The 16053-nt window shown below is 39.4% G+C and overlaps 1 protein-coding gene across 22 annotated transcripts in view; it reads right to left on the reverse strand.

Moving 5' to 3' along the window:
- Window positions 1-16053, reverse strand: part of ANK2 (ankyrin 2) — a 202091-nt gene that overhangs the window by 63151 nt on the left and 122887 nt on the right. For 8 of the 22 annotated variants that reach the window (XM_075200383.1, XM_075200398.1, XM_075200373.1 and 5 more), the window contains 2 exons: window positions 14371-14473; window positions 7173-7273 (listed from right to left, as the gene is read on the reverse strand). In XM_075200383.1, coding sequence (XP_075056484.1) covers window positions 7173-7273; window positions 14371-14473 — 204 coding nt within the window. Of the gene's footprint in view, window positions 1-4517; window positions 4554-7172; window positions 7274-14370; window positions 14474-16053 lie in introns of all 22 variants that reach the window. The other 14 variants (XM_075200369.1, XM_075200371.1, XM_075200370.1 and 11 more) reach the window with 3 other exon arrangements.

Consider the following 16053-nt stretch of genomic DNA (forward strand, 5'->3'; position numbering starts at 1 on the left):
TCACGTAAAGAGTGATTTAATCTGGTAATTTGAGGACTTTTTACTATAAAGTCACATATCATAAATACTGTCATGTATAGAGCACTTAATATAACTAATATACTAATATAAATGACAAAACACTAATCTAGCAGGAAGAACTGTGGTTATGCAGTGCTGGAGTTTAAAAAAACTTAGCACAACTTCCACTTAAGGTTAGTCTTGTATCTTGGAAATGTATATTGGACTAAAAGTGAGCAAACATGGCAATAATATATTAGACTTTTGTATCACAACACTCATTAAAACTGCCTTTGTTATGACTAGCCAGCAACTGCTTTTCGGTTTGATACCAGAAAACAGATTAATTTAAAAGGCTGTCATTTAAAGGGCCACAAAACCTATAATATGTCTTTATGTGTTATGAAAAGACATACTGTAACCAGTATGCAAAAGTTCCCTACACTTATGATACATTCTTATGCACTGCAAAATTGAAGGCATAGTAACTAAAATGATTTAGCTAAAGAATTTTGCTCAGCAATAACAAATAATATATATCATAAAATACATCCTATTAAATAATATGCAGTAACAACTCTCATCACTTCTTGGTCCTCACTGCTGTGCAGGGCCGCTGGCCTCTAGCTGCTGTTACTCATACTCTCTAGGCGGCTGTGGAAGGAGAGCTAATGCATTCCAGCTCCTGCAGCAATCCTCCTCCTTCTTCCACACATACAGATCAATCATTTTCTTCTGCCCTGTGCCTCTCTTTGCTTCTCCAGCTGCTCTTCAGCTGTTGTGGAAATACAGATCCAAGCATGATCCACCAGAGTCTGACAAGTCAAGATGGGACTAGTAGTTCTACAAACGGCCCACCTCCCTTGTCAAAACCCCATAAGTATAATTGGAGTTTATTAGGTCTATTCTCTGGCAGCAGCAATGTACATGTGTGTCTGGTGGGGAGGGCAGTGAAATTAAGCAGTGTGGGAAATCACTGCTCAGCCACCCACATGGGAATAGGAGGTAACATGGCAGTTCATCAAGTACATAGGAGCATATAAACAAGTTGCTATGGGTCCAATATATAAAGTATTGGGTGAATTTTAGGGCCTGGCATGGAGCATACTGTATATCTGGCTTGAAGTCTACTATATATTTGGCAAGGGCATGTCATATACTTAGCATAGACATACAGTATACTTGACATGGGTGCACAATATGCTTGGCATGGGCATATTGAATACTTGGAATGAGCATGCAGAATGCCTGGCATTGGCACACAGTATTCTTGGTCTGACATGGAGCATACTGTTCCATTGTCATTGGGTAAACTATAATTAGGACTCCCATGTATCTATATTTTCCCTGGAGAGTCCCCTTCATTAACCGAAAATCAAAACACCTTTTTTTTCCCCATGATTAAAATTTTACCTTATTTGAGACAGGAAGTATGGGGTAGGTGTTATGATCGCAACACACTTCAGGACACATGGGTGTCCATCTGTTTCAAAATTATAGGATCCTTGACTACAACTAACATGGGCATACTGTAGACTTGGCACGTAATGAAAGGGTGCTCACTGCATAAGAGGGGTCAGTAGTATGATAATGCTGTAATTAGAGCAGTGGATCATGGTAGAAGAACCAAAAAAGTTGACTGCAGGGTTGAAAAACTACTGTATTAAAAGAGTGAGTAAAGCTGTGAACTTCCCCAATGGCTGAACATTCAAAGTCATAATAGTGACACTGTCTCACTGCCTCTCAAGCTACAGAATACAATACGGAGCCATCTGAAAGTCAGACACCAAGGAGAAAACTGATAACTCAGCTGTGCAATGGTATTTATGACTATTTGTGTGTAATCTTACAAGCATTTCTCCTGGTGGATAAAACATATTTCTTGTGACAACTCTTCTTTGCATGACCTTGAGAAGTAGTTTCCCTTCCACTACTTGTTAGACCTCATATCCTCAGTTTAACCAAGAAAATATATATTGCTGCATCTAGATGCATAAAGCAGTAGTTTGTAGATAGGTAAAGTCCTGCATATACTGTAATTATGTACATGAACAATGGGTACATACCATGTAAGTACTTGTATATTATATATGAGCAGCTGTGTGCAAATGTCCAGGAATTACTACTGGAAACAGGAGAATTGAACAAACCTAACCCAATGACAAACTACATGTGAAACATGTATATATTCAGTACCTTCAATTACTGTATGTAACAGTTTCACATGTATATCTAAACACAAACAGTCCTTTTTAAAGAAATAAAATTATTGTAATTGTTTGTTGTATACAGTAAACCAGTTAAAGAAGAAAAGTACACATAGCTACAGAACTGTATGAGTGATACCCATCTGCTCCACAAAGTTTACATACAATTCTGAGATGTGAAGTAATATGACCCAGTGACATGCCACTAAGGAAGTGGCTGTAAAGAGTTTACGTCTTGATGTACCCAAATCAGGGTAAAGCTTCAGAGTAGTGGGACGGCTAAGTAAGACAAGTGGAAGCAGAAGAAGCAGGTACCTTGGTCTTTGCAATTTCCAATGCACGCACATGTCCAACTCTGAATACACTCAGTTGCCTATCTGTCCTGCTTTATATGAACAACAGTCTGCACTGCTAGCTCTGGGCCTGGCTCCTTCCAGCATGACACATGCATACATTTTCCAGCAGTTTTGTAGTCTGTTTGTTCACGATTACTATTTCCCAATGTGCATGAGTTGAATGGAGAAGAATGTTAACAGTTTGACCTTTTTACAATTGGTGCCAAAAAATATTGTATCAGTGACGGTTAAACTGTTCATTTCATGGCTTGTCATGGCATACATATCAATTAAATGAAACCCAATAATATGTCCATGCTAAGCATTGTTACAATCCCAGATATGATTTTTGTTAATAAAAATAATCAGGATGCTTCAGTGTTCAATCTCAACCACTAAACGTACAGAAACTTCTGTAGATGCTAATAAATGGAAACCAAAAGGGCATTAGTGCCCCGATAGTCATTTTAACAGTAGTATACATGGCTTGTTAGTGATATACAGTTGAAAGACTGAACTATATCATTTACATTCATTGGAGTTTGACCCTAACCATCATTATTTTGCTAGTAAATTGCGTATTGCTAACTTTGGAAAATAGGAGAAGATGGTACCACATCCCCACCCTCCGCTGGGCAATGCCATGATTTTCCTCATTGCACAGCACAGCAGCTGGGTCGTAATGATGTGATTCACTAGCAATTTGGGAGTCTTCGGGACTATCCAACAGAGCAGTATGTATTAAAAATATGTGTAGAAAAGCATCATACATTAAAAACTTAATAAAAACATACCATTTTTTCTCAGAACAATGTATTATAAACGGATCTGAAAAAAATATGTGTCTTTGTTTATGGTAAAAAACTGCCTGTGTACACATACCCTAACATTATATAGACACTGACATTTGCAATATGTATTTTTATTGCTTTTAAAAAAGCAGGTACAAACACATATACACATTTAGAGCCTGATTCAGCTTTGAATGGAACGTAAAAGCAATTTACGCTTAAAAAAAAAATCGGGCGTTTATTGCACTCATGTAAGCCCGTATTCAAGTACAAGCATAGTTTTACAGTTTCTCTTACTTGCAAACATATGTTCTGTCATTGCATACATGTCACGCATCATGAGTGTGCACTCGACCTCAGCACGCCCTTATATTACCTAAGTGTGCCCGCCCCTTCCTGCCCCCGTTGCGCCCTTCAAATTGTAGGCAGTCAGAGGTGTCATTTGTGTTTGGAGTTGATATGGATGACTTGCATTCACTGGCGGAAAGTCAGTTTCTGAGCATACGCTGAGCAATTTCACACAAGATGCCACGCAACGGGACTTATGCCCGAAGATGAATCAGGCCCTTAATATGCATTTAGTCTACATTTAAATTCGTTTAACAACACAAGAAGTTGTCATCTTGTTAAAGCCACATGGGGAAATGCAAATATAGACGCAGCTAGACAACATTTCATTGCATTTATAATGCACTTGCTTTGGAGATGCATGTAAGCTTTCAACTGTGTTGACAAGCAACAAGTGTGCTGAAATGTTAAAAAGATGCACTGCAGCACAACATGCATTAAACGTGTATAAAAACACAAATATGTACTGTCTCGTTTTGTACAGGGCTTGTAGGGGCTTCAATAATGAAAAATTACCCTTAGGGTCTAATCAAAGTATAATTTCTTATTTGAGTAATACATGCAATAAAGCTAGCTTTGTCTTATAAATGTTTGCGTTTTGGTTTTATTATTGTGACCCCAAAAAGTGTTAAATAGGGACAAAATAACCTAATCTCATACTTGCCAACAGTTGGCAAATGCGGGCAGGGGACGTCACTGTGTTCCCGTCCCCTGCACTGCGATGTCCATTTTAGTCCTATGGCTAGATCTGAACACACAAAAGCATCCTGATGTGCATTACTGGAATACAATGTGGAAACAGCGCAATCACGTATTGAACACAAAGTTAAGATCACCTGCTGTGGTCTCGATCAAGACAAGGAGATATGAGGCTGCAACAAAATAGATTATTTGGCCATGAGAAAGCAAGAAAAAGACAGGAAAGAGAGACAGAGGTAATCATTTAGATATTTAGAAAGTTCCATAACAATTAAAACCTGTTTTATCATTTAAAGATATACATTTTAATCATGTAAACACCCTCTGGCCTAAAAGCAGCATTTTCTCCAGTGAGCGATGAAGAAATACACGTATATCTGAATCTGTGCATTTAGATAAACTCACTAATTCCATAGATGTAAATTACCAGAAACTACTGCAACCACTTTAATACATGCTTTTATACTACCATTAGTGAAAAAGTTAAAACAACCATTTAGCCCCAAAACATAAATGTTCAGATATGAATCATGGCAGTAAATTACATTGTACAAGTACCTACACTTTCCATTGCAGATATCTAAAATGCCTACCACATCTTTAGGGCAGTGTCCTGATGGAACCCCATACATGTCAAAAAGCTGACAATTCAGTCATTTCAGTTAATTTGACCTGACTGGTGCTGCCCAAGAATCCACCAATCCACATAGTGCACTTCTGCACAGCAAGTCTACAAAGCTGTCACTCACAGCCCGCCTGCCTTGTTAGACAAAAACCTTTCTTACTTACAGGGCAACCTGCTGAAGAGGAGTGGATGAGACTATGATGGATATATTTATTTACGAATAAACAGTTTAGTCATTTAATGCATTATTCAGCTCTATAATACACAGCATCATATAAAATAGTATAGTACTGCATATCATAGGATGTGTCTTCCTGGTACTTAAAAATCAGCTGAAGATCCACAGGTTGATGTGGAATATCTAAAAATAGGACTATTAGCTATTTTGAACTGTTCCTTCCCACTAAGCTGAAGTCATATAGATGTGATGTAGAATCAGTTTCTGGAATTAATATCACCAACAAAATATTCCCTACATTAGCTCTGACTTAATTACTCTGAACTTAGTGTAATCACAATCACAAAAATAGCCTCTATTCCTATTTTTAAAGCTGTTCCATTTTGGCAGGACACTTCTAGTGCTGGAAAATACTACTAAACTGTGGAAACAATTGATTAGCAACTAGGTGTAAATATAAAAAAAAAATACGTTGATTCTCCTCTAACAACATTTATAAATTGGGCATACTCACAATCATTTGATATTAACTAGAAAAACAATGATTCAACCTACAGATTGCACCTATTTTCTTGGGCTTGGACTATGCTGAGGGACTACGTCTTGGCATACAGGTAACAGGTTTGTTCTTGTATACCAGTCCTTATTATGGCGCTGGCTGAACAGCAATTCTCCAAAACAACTTATGCCCCACATTGGTTGACACAAGCACTTGAGCCATTACTAGGTGTCAGACATGGAATGGATTGGGTGAGTGTATAGAAACATGGTTTCCTTTTGCTTTTCTCACTTAGTTGCCAACTGCAGAGTTAATTCAGTCATTTTGAAGGCACACAACTGATCAAATGAACATGAATGACAGGGAAATATGTGTAGTTTAGTTTAGTTCCCCAGAAATAAAGTATCATCTTATTTTGCATAAAAGAAGCATACATTAATGTAATCTTATACAGAATGGAATTGTATGAATATGACTACATTTTAGCAGGTTAAACTTTGTGTAACAGTTACTAGAAGTGTGTACAGTAGCTACAACATGGCTGCCATTTGATTATCCTGACAGAACTTTGTAAATTCAGCACACTATGAAAATACCACTATTTAATGTAACAACTCATATCAGTGATATTATATTTAAGAAATTCACACGGAAATTCATGCATGATTAAGTGATGGGACTCTATTATAAATCGTTCTGCGATTAGTCAGTAAAAATGCACAAATTTCAAATACAATTATCTAGTTTCTCCACACAACACAAATATGATGAGAAAATGAGTGGTAACATAACACATATATATACGTTTTATTTACCTTCATGCTAATCTGCCACACGCATACAATGCATTATAGTACCAAGCAATAAGGTGAGACAGCTAAAGTGTATTGGTGTAGATTATGTAATAAATATGCTTACTGCTTACATAAACTGATAAACAAGTAGCTATCAAATATAATCATACGCTGTGAATAAAAATAATTTGTGCCTTTAACAACCTGTTAAATGTGTGAATACATTCAAAAATTGTACTTTTTGGGTGTGATAAATCAAATAGTTTTGTCATAACAATTTCCCATTATTCAATATCTAATAAAGGTAATTTTATTATTTTAGAGAATAAACTATTTTCTTTAAATTCTGTACATTAGTTATACGCTAGTCAGGGGAGGGCTGGTGAATTTTAGCCCGGGGGGCAAGACTCGACTCAGCAGCCTATTAGGAACATGTTCAAGGTAAAAAATGAAGGTGGCACAATGACCCAGCCCAAGGTGGGCCACTGTGGGACCTGCCCAGCCTGCCCCTGATGCTAGTGGTCTGCCACTGTTCCGCATATGAAAAAATTATTTTGCGTTAACCAAAAGGGAGTGTAATTAAAAATACAGCATATTAGTATGCCACTCATGCACATGACCACAAGGTGTCACTTATGTCCCCACAGATATTCCTGCAGCTCACGCACACAGCTTATTTTGTGTTTATATACTCACCCAGAATGGATTGGACTAGAGGAAAGTGCCACATTGTCTAGGTTGTCGGTTCCCCAGCTGAGGCGATAAGAGTTCTGCTCCGACTTTGTCAAATACGAAACCTAAACAGTTTAAAAGGCAAACAATGAATTAAGGGAATTAAAAAATATCAGTGATTTACAATTACTAAAGATATTGAAGAGAGGAAAAGAAAGTATTGCATTACAAAAATATTTATGGCGCTGGCTGTACTGAACATCTAGTCGGAAAAGCACAAAAATTTTGATTACCGTCTAATGCATGGAGCGGAATTGAGTTAATTCAACTGAATGATAAATAGTGACATTAACAATACAAATATTACAGACTGGTTTGAATTGAATTGTTACATAATGGCTGTGCTTTAGCTCGGCTCTGTGCATAACCTCCCGCATAATAATCTTCTCACAAATCTAAAACCGTAAAACATTTGTGAAGGCAGTGGGTAATTACAGAGTATTATCGTGGAGCATCATCACCCCAAGGTCAGGGTTGTTTATAAGATCTAGTAGAATACCATCCCAGTTCAGCTGCTGACCCAGTGAGTTCAACTGTCATTGCAGTTGTCACCTATGATCTCCGGGCCTCATGGTGGTAGTAGCTGCTGCAACAACTTCTGTGAACATGCAGAAGAAGTGTTCTAGCTCTCTGTGCCAGTAGTGAGCATGATAAAGCAAAATACAGGGCATACAGCTGTTCCAAGCTGGCAGATAACCACACAATAGTGAAAACCTTCTCCAGAGCCAGAAGAGTAAGGAGGTTTAGTTAATATAAATAGTGCATGGTTGCCAGCAGCTGACATGTTTTAACATTTCTACAATGCCTAGTTCAAATGTCATGCCTCCAACTTCCACTGTCTCTCTCATCACACCAAAGAAATGGCAGTCGCCAATGGCTGCCTTAATATTAGTGGCCGATAATCCTTCTGCTTTATAGTAGCCACACACACCTTCCCCATCACCAGCAACAATTGTTACTCCACCACTGTGTATAACTTGTTCCCCATACTTCTTAGATTGTAAGCTCATTTGGGCAGGGCCAGCTTTACCTTGTGTTTCATGCCATTGTATGTTATTTATTTGTATCATGATCCCCTCAATGTACAGTGCTATGTAATATGTTTGCACTATACAAATGAATAAAAATAAAAATAATAATAATAATAATAATAATAATTGCAGTGCTAGGAAAAAGTTCAAGTGACATCTAGCCCAGCATCAAATGTCCTAACAAAAATTGACAGAAGAACATACTGTACATGAGTTGAAAGTGCGTGGTGAATGTTCTTCATTTCCTTTATTTTATCTTCTCCATACTAATAAAACTCCATGAAAAAGGGGCGTGGTTTGGGCAACAACCGTCTGCATGTTCTGTGAGCTTCGCACCATAAACCACAGAACCACCCTAAAACCCGAGCCAATTACCACATCTAACTGCCCATATATACCCAAATACGGCCACAACAGAGGGGAGACCCCAAAAGACCAGATAGTGCCGCCGAAGCCGTTGAATCCCGAACCCGGGGCCTGTGGTCTACGCGTGTCCAGCTGAAGGCCTGCAGGTCGCCGCACTTCCGACACCGACAGACGTGGGAATTCCTCCCCAGAAACATCGGGATTCCCCCGCCAGCGAGACCCACAGGAGCGTGATCGACCCCCATCCCCCGGGGGTCGTTTGGAATAAGGCTTCCACGAATCTGGATGATCCAGGCTTGCCAGACTGTCTCATGATTTGGAAGAGACAAGACCCACGTCACTAAGACCCATCTGGCTATATATCGCCTGGGAAAGCCACACACACCAAGGTGAATCGGCCAAATCTGGTCCTAGCCATGTATACTGCTCATCTTCTTTCCAATGCATGCACCGGTGTTACTGGGAAACTCCTGTGTCAATTAGATGTTTTGCTGGCTACGGGATGGTACTAAACCAATTTAACCAGTTTCTTTCACTACACTCCCCCTTCCTCACCATACTCTGCTTTTTCCTGGTCTCAGAGATATTGGAGGAGCGGACACCGTGCTCTATTACGTGATTATGCTGTCCTAGTTGAGCTTATTCTATAGAGGTCCCCCACCCTTTAAATTTACTACTCCCAAGTTAGATATTGTCTAAACTGAGAGTTGGGACAACAACAAACGTACCTTTTGATTAGATATCACATCCCCCCAATCTCTCCCGTGATGAGATGGACACATAAACAGACATCGGGGGTAACTAACCCAGACCTCAGCCTGAAACTACAATAAGCCAAACTATTGCTCTACGAAATTCTTCCTTCTTGAGTTATGCTCTCTGGACAATGTCCTCTAGATGCTCTCCTAACCACGAGACTTGCTGCGTTATTATTGTTCTTGCAATTTTAGTTATACTTATAAGATGACTCTGTTAGTCACTGTCACTAACCCCCCTTTTCCCCCTACCGCTGGAAGAAGTCCGAGAGATGGGTGTGGCCCTTCCACACCCATTTCCCTGGAGCGGTTTGACTGTTAATTATTTGTTTTGTCATTGTCTGTGCTTATGTCTGTGCTTGTTCGTAACGTTTCATCCCTCTTGTGACTTTCCCACCCTACCTTCCCCACCAGATTTAACCTATACAAACCTTTCTTTACTTACAAAGCCCAGGGTCACCCTTTATCTATTACAATTGTTGACTAGAGTGCACTGTCTGGACGGCATCAGAAGTGCTCTTTCTGAATACTTAGAGCCCCCATGACAGCCCAATTTAAATTAGTCTCAATTAACGCCAAGGGTCTCAACCTTCCTGAGAAAAGATCACAGGCCTTAAAAGAAATGAGGCACCTGGGAGCAGATGTAGTATTCATCCAGGAAATACATTTTAAACAGGGAGCTGCCCCACGGCTCTCTCTACACTAGCTCATATTTTAGTAATAACTGTGAGGGCAAGACTCTAGAAGTTGCCATTTTGTTCTCTAAAAGACTCCCTTTTACAGATTTCCAAAAATATCGCCTTGTTGAAGAAGGAACACTCATGATAAAATGCCGCCTATTTGATGTAACATACACTTTTGTCAATTTATATCTGCCTAACCAAGGTCAACCACTGTTTATAACACAGGTATTAGAAAACGTAGCGCAACATGCAGAGGGAATTCTTTTTGTGGGATGAGACCTCAGTTGGACCCTACAACTAGAACTGGTCACCTCTAACGCCAGAAGGAGTATGCAGATCTCACCACTGTAAGGTTAGACGCACACTTCATGAACACCAACTGGTCGTCACATGGCACCTCCAACACCCTGGGGAGAGAGATTACTCTTTCTTTTCTCATCCACATGATGTATACTCACAAATTGACTACCTACTTCTTTCACACAGGTTTATCCCCAGACTCTTAACAACATCCATTGGTCAAATAATATGGTCTGACCACGCACCTATATCACTGACTTTTCAACTCCCCCAACCCATGACTAGAAAATGCACTTGGCGCCTTATCGAACTCCTTCTGCAAAACACATATTGTAAGGACCAGCTAGCCACTGCCCTTTTTGACGTCACTGACAATGATACCTCTGATGTCTCCAAAATTACTATTTGGGAAGCCCACAAATGTATCATAAGAGGAAGACTCATTGAGCTAGGCTCCCGCTTGAAGAAAGAAAACATTGCTTACTGTGACCCACTACTACAAGAGATTAGAGACGACACATAAGTCCAATATGAATAAAGACCTGTTGACTCAGAGGCGAGGGCGGCGCCTAACAAACTACTATATGATAAAGCTAAATTAGACTTTCGAAGGTGCCGCCACCATTTCTTTCGGTGGGTAAACAGACCAGATACTAAGTTGGCAAGGGCCTTGCCCGAATAGAGAGCTAAGGCATAAATTACCTCGATCAAAGACGTTGGAGACAGAGACTGTAAACTCACTTCCGAAATAGCCGAGGCCTTTCACACATATTACTTTAAAGTATACAATCTCGAGACCCAAGAAAATAAGTCAGATGATGCCACAAAGTCAGCCCAGATCTCGACGTATCTAAGCGGGATCAGCTTTCCCACTCTTTTAAGATCATATAGAGACATGTTAGAACAACCCTTCACTGGTGGGGAGTTGAGGGATGCAATGAAATCCATGCTCTCAGACAAGAGCCCAGGCCCTGATGGCTTCTCCATCTCATACTACAAGACCTTTAAAGATAAGTTAATACCCCTGATGGTGTTGGCATTTCTAAACACTTTTTCTTTTCACAGAGTCTGGAAGCACATATACCTGTGATTCCCAAAGAGGGGAAGGACCCCACTCAGTGCGCAAGTTATAGGCCTATCTCCTTGCTGAACGTGGATATCAAGTTATACGCGAAACTCATTGCAAAGAAGATAAAATCTGTACTTCAAAATCTGGTCCACTCCGACCAGGTGGGCTTTTTTCCGGGCCGTGAGGCATGGGACAACACCACCAAGGTGATAGATCTGATTCACTTGGCCTCACGTTCAGCAACGGCATCAATACTTTTGTCTATTGATACAGAGAAGGCCTTCGACCGCGTAAGTTGACCTTTTATGAGAGGGATCCTAGAACACCTGGGCTTAGGTCCGCTGGGACTTTATAGAATTCTAGCACTATATCAGCAACCCACAGTCCGAATCAAAATTAATGGAGATCTTTCGGAACCAGTTGTGATAAACAACGGCACTAGACAGGGGTGCCCCTTGTCACCGCTTATCTTTGTGTTGTGCATGGAGGTGCTAGCAAGGGCCATTAGGGCCAACCCGAATATATCGGGTATACAGGTTGGCGAAAGAGAACACAAACCTGCATTATTGGCAGATGATCTCTTGGCCGTTATTACCAACCCAGTTGTCTCTCTACCTAACTTGGTCAAAGATTTTCAAAAGTTCGGCTTGCTATCTAACTTTAAAATTAATTATAGCAAATCAGTAGCTATGAACATCAAGACCCGGCTTCAATGGTGGAAGGCCTAAAACATGCCTTTCCTTTTATTTAGCACCCCTCCCAACTGAAATATTTATGCGTGGCGCTCTCTAGCGACCCTTCACGCTTGTTCGACCTCAACTTCAAACCACTTTTGGGCAATCTTCGAGCTGACTTGTGAGAGTGGCAGAGCAAGAATTTTACATGGACAGGTCGGGTCAATATAATTAAAATGAATGTTCTATCTCGACTTCTTTACCTCATACAGACAATACCAATTCATATAACTGATTTATGGTTTCAGGGTCTCCAACGTCTGGTGCGGGACTTTGTGTGGAGTGGGAGATGCCCTAGATTTAAACATGATATCTTATTTAGATGCAAAAAATTAGGAGGTCTCCAGTTCCCTCATTTTTCTTCTTACTACGATGCCACAATATTGACCAGAATAATGGAGATGACCAACCAGGCAGGGAAGAAACAGTGGGTTGAGTTTGAATCACTGTTCATTAAATCCCCTGGTGCTACACTACTCTGGCTCTCCAACATACCCAAGATTCCTCCTCTTATTGTGGGACCCACCTAAGCGAAATATTCCAAGCTCAGAACTCTAATTCACATTTCCTCACCAATTTCCCCACAAACTCCACTATGCAACAACTCAATGTTCCCCCCAGGAGCTACTTCATCAGTATTCAAATCATGGCTGCAAGCAGGAATCCACCGTCTCAGCCAGTTGGTGGGAGCCACAGGGGTTCTTTCATTTGCAGAGATACAATCCAAATGGGACTTACCCGATATAGAGATTTGGAAGTACCGGCAGATTAAACACCTCCTGTTGACAGGACTCCAAAGACACCACTAGAAACTTGACGGTCTTCAAATCCCTTATCAGCAGATCACACTGCCCCCCACACTCCCTATCGACTATCTATAAGCATTTAGCTGAACATCTTTTTAGGTCCCCTCCGAAATTCGTCAAAGATTGGGAAAAGGAACTGGGAATGGAATTACAAGACACTAACTGGTCTAAAATCTTCCAAGAAACTCATGCATGCTCACCTAATGTTTCGATATTAGAAACCCATTACAAAGTTCTCACCAGGTGGTATAGATGCCCAACACGTGTGGCGAAAATCTTTCAAAAATCTTTTGCGGAGTACCCAGCACCTTCTGGCAATGCACCCAAGGATCTGGTTCCCTACCCCATATTTGGTGGGTTTGCCCCATATTACAACCTTTCTGGTCCCAAGTGATACGCATCTTGCGGAAACTGCTTGGCCAAGCCATACCTGACACCCTGGTGTTCTGGCTCCTTAACAAAACAGATATGCCTATATCCTGTTTTAAAAAATCTTTATTAAAATTTGTGATATCTGCAGCTAAGGCAGTAATTACAGTGAGATGGAGAACCACCACCCCACCTACTATTCGAGACTGGACCAATAGATTAGAGCTTTACAGGTCTATGGATGAAATGTACCTGTCGGCAATGGACTCTCTTGAAACGTAATATGCCATATGGGGCCCCTGGCTAAACTTTATAAATTCCACAGAGTTTGCGATCTTGACCAATCTAATTGATTGTTGAACCTGTAAACACATCTGAATACTGGATTCATAAGGTTTGGTGGGTTCAGTCTTCTATATATCATGTGCGGTCACTCAAGACCTAATCGGATGCTCTGAAGCAAGTGTATTCATTATAACTATCCCCCCACCCCACCACACCCTAATGTTGTTACCCTCCCCCTCCCCCGTCTTTGTGTTATGTTATTAGGTTATTAGCAGATACTATAAATGGTTGGAATTTTTTTTTGTATATTTGATCTCCAATTGGCCTGGTGCCATAATGCTATATTACCATTACAATTCACCAACCAAAGCAACTTGACAATGCATATACAACCTGTTTGTGTTCTTAAAACCCACTAAAAACTTATTTTGAAAAAAAAAACAACAACTTGCAAGCTAAATAAGATATATAAAAATTTAGGACAAATAAGTAATATTATACTTCAATTTCATTGTCTATGAAATAACAGTCCAAGCCTGGATTTTCTTTATACAATTCTGGTAACATATAGTTTTACTTTATTTGTATGAAAGAAAAACATCGACACAAATCAATAAATTCTTTTCATTTTGTCCATGTCTAAATGTCAACTATTTAGCCATGGAATTCTTCCTACTTTACTATTGCACATAGAGTCTATGTCATAGACAGAACATCTAGCAAGTTTGACATGTGAATAAATATGAAAAAACGGAATTACCTACCTGGTCATGGGGTATGATAACAGTGTCGTCTATCAAGGTACTGCCCCTGGGGTAAGAAGGGTGATTCATCATGTGGGACCTGTCTGAACTGAAGGATCGCAGGCTGGTCGGTTGACAGATATATATCACCATCAGTGTTAGGGTTTGGGAAGGTGAGATGGAAGGATAAGCCAGAGAATGAAAAAAATTAGCTATTAGCATTTGGTGCAGCTTCCAGGGGAGACTATTGAGCCTCAGCAAGACCACACTATAACAGTTTTTTATGCTTGAATTAAACACAAAATAACTAAATATGGATAATTATATCTTATTAGAAGACTGAATCTTTATGTTTGCACATTTTGGTTTGTGGTCTTTTATCGTAGAAATATAGTTTAGTAAAAATCATATATTTCTGTAAATACAGTAAAAAAAATCTGGAATGTTTCATTAACTATGTAAAAGGAAATAATAGTGCAAACGGTAACAGCATGTGTAATGACATGCAGTAAATCCCCCTGGAAGATACTGTTTGTGTTGATATTTAAATCAGCTTCATGCACTGTGGAATAAAGCCACCTGTATGATGCGGATACAAATAAAATGAAAGCAAAGCACACACAGCATCGTACAGAAGCAGAGCAATTGATTGGACTAAGAAACACACATAGAGACAATGTTGAGGGGTAGATTTACTAAAGCTCCTAAAAATGAAAAGTACGTACCAATCAATCAGATTCTAGGTATCATTTATCTAGTACATTATAGAATATGATAGCTAGAATTTGACTGGTTGCTACGGGCAACATCTCCACATTTCATTTTTAAAAGTTTTAGTAAATCTACCCCTAAGTATGTCACAAGAAATTGTGAAACACCACAAACATTGTTATGGAATGATCCCAATAAAAATGCTGTCCCTACCTAGCCAAGTATAGGAGATAAATATAAAACAATTTTAAAACATGTATACAAAAAATGGTCATTTATTTATATATGTTATAAATAAATGACCATTTTTTTTTATAAAAGGGACAATTATTAGTAGTAGGACACAGATGAAAAAATCTAACCAACTCCTTGCAATAATGTGACCAGGTTTGCAACTGGGTAAACATGTTACATGAGCAATCATATCTAAATATACAGCAACGAACAAAACTGGTGCACTACCAAAAACATCTTAAAAATGATTAGTAATATAGATGCACATTTGTATTATACTCCATGCGTGTAACTCGATTTTATATGAAATGGAATTCACGCAACATGTGCCAGTACAGTTTAGAATACTATAGCACATGTCTGATTGTGAAGAAAATGTGCTACAGCAACACGTTATACATTGAATACTTTATTTAATGTCCTTAAGTGTACTTAGCTGTCAGCTGTCAGTAACTAATTCTGTCTCTATGGTAAATTTGACTGGACTTATACTGTATCCTGCAGGGCTGGATACAGGATCAAGATCCTGTATCCGGCACTATAAGCAAGCACTGGAAAGTAGCAGCCTTTAGAAAAATATGGCTTGCTAAAAAAAAAATAAAAAAAAAAAATCCCCCCTTATACCACTTTCACATTGCCACCCCTGTAATTTCCTGGGTTTTTCAAGCTGGGTTTCCCTGGCAACATTACAAGAGGAGCTCTGATGGCTCCTCTTGTGATGATGATGATTTTTTTTTTTTTTTTTTTTAAACCTTCCAA

Source organism: Mixophyes fleayi, chromosome 1, assembly GCF_038048845.1.
Source record: "Mixophyes fleayi isolate aMixFle1 chromosome 1, aMixFle1.hap1, whole genome shotgun sequence".
NCBI lineage: Eukaryota > Metazoa > Chordata > Amphibia > Anura > Limnodynastidae > Mixophyes > Mixophyes fleayi.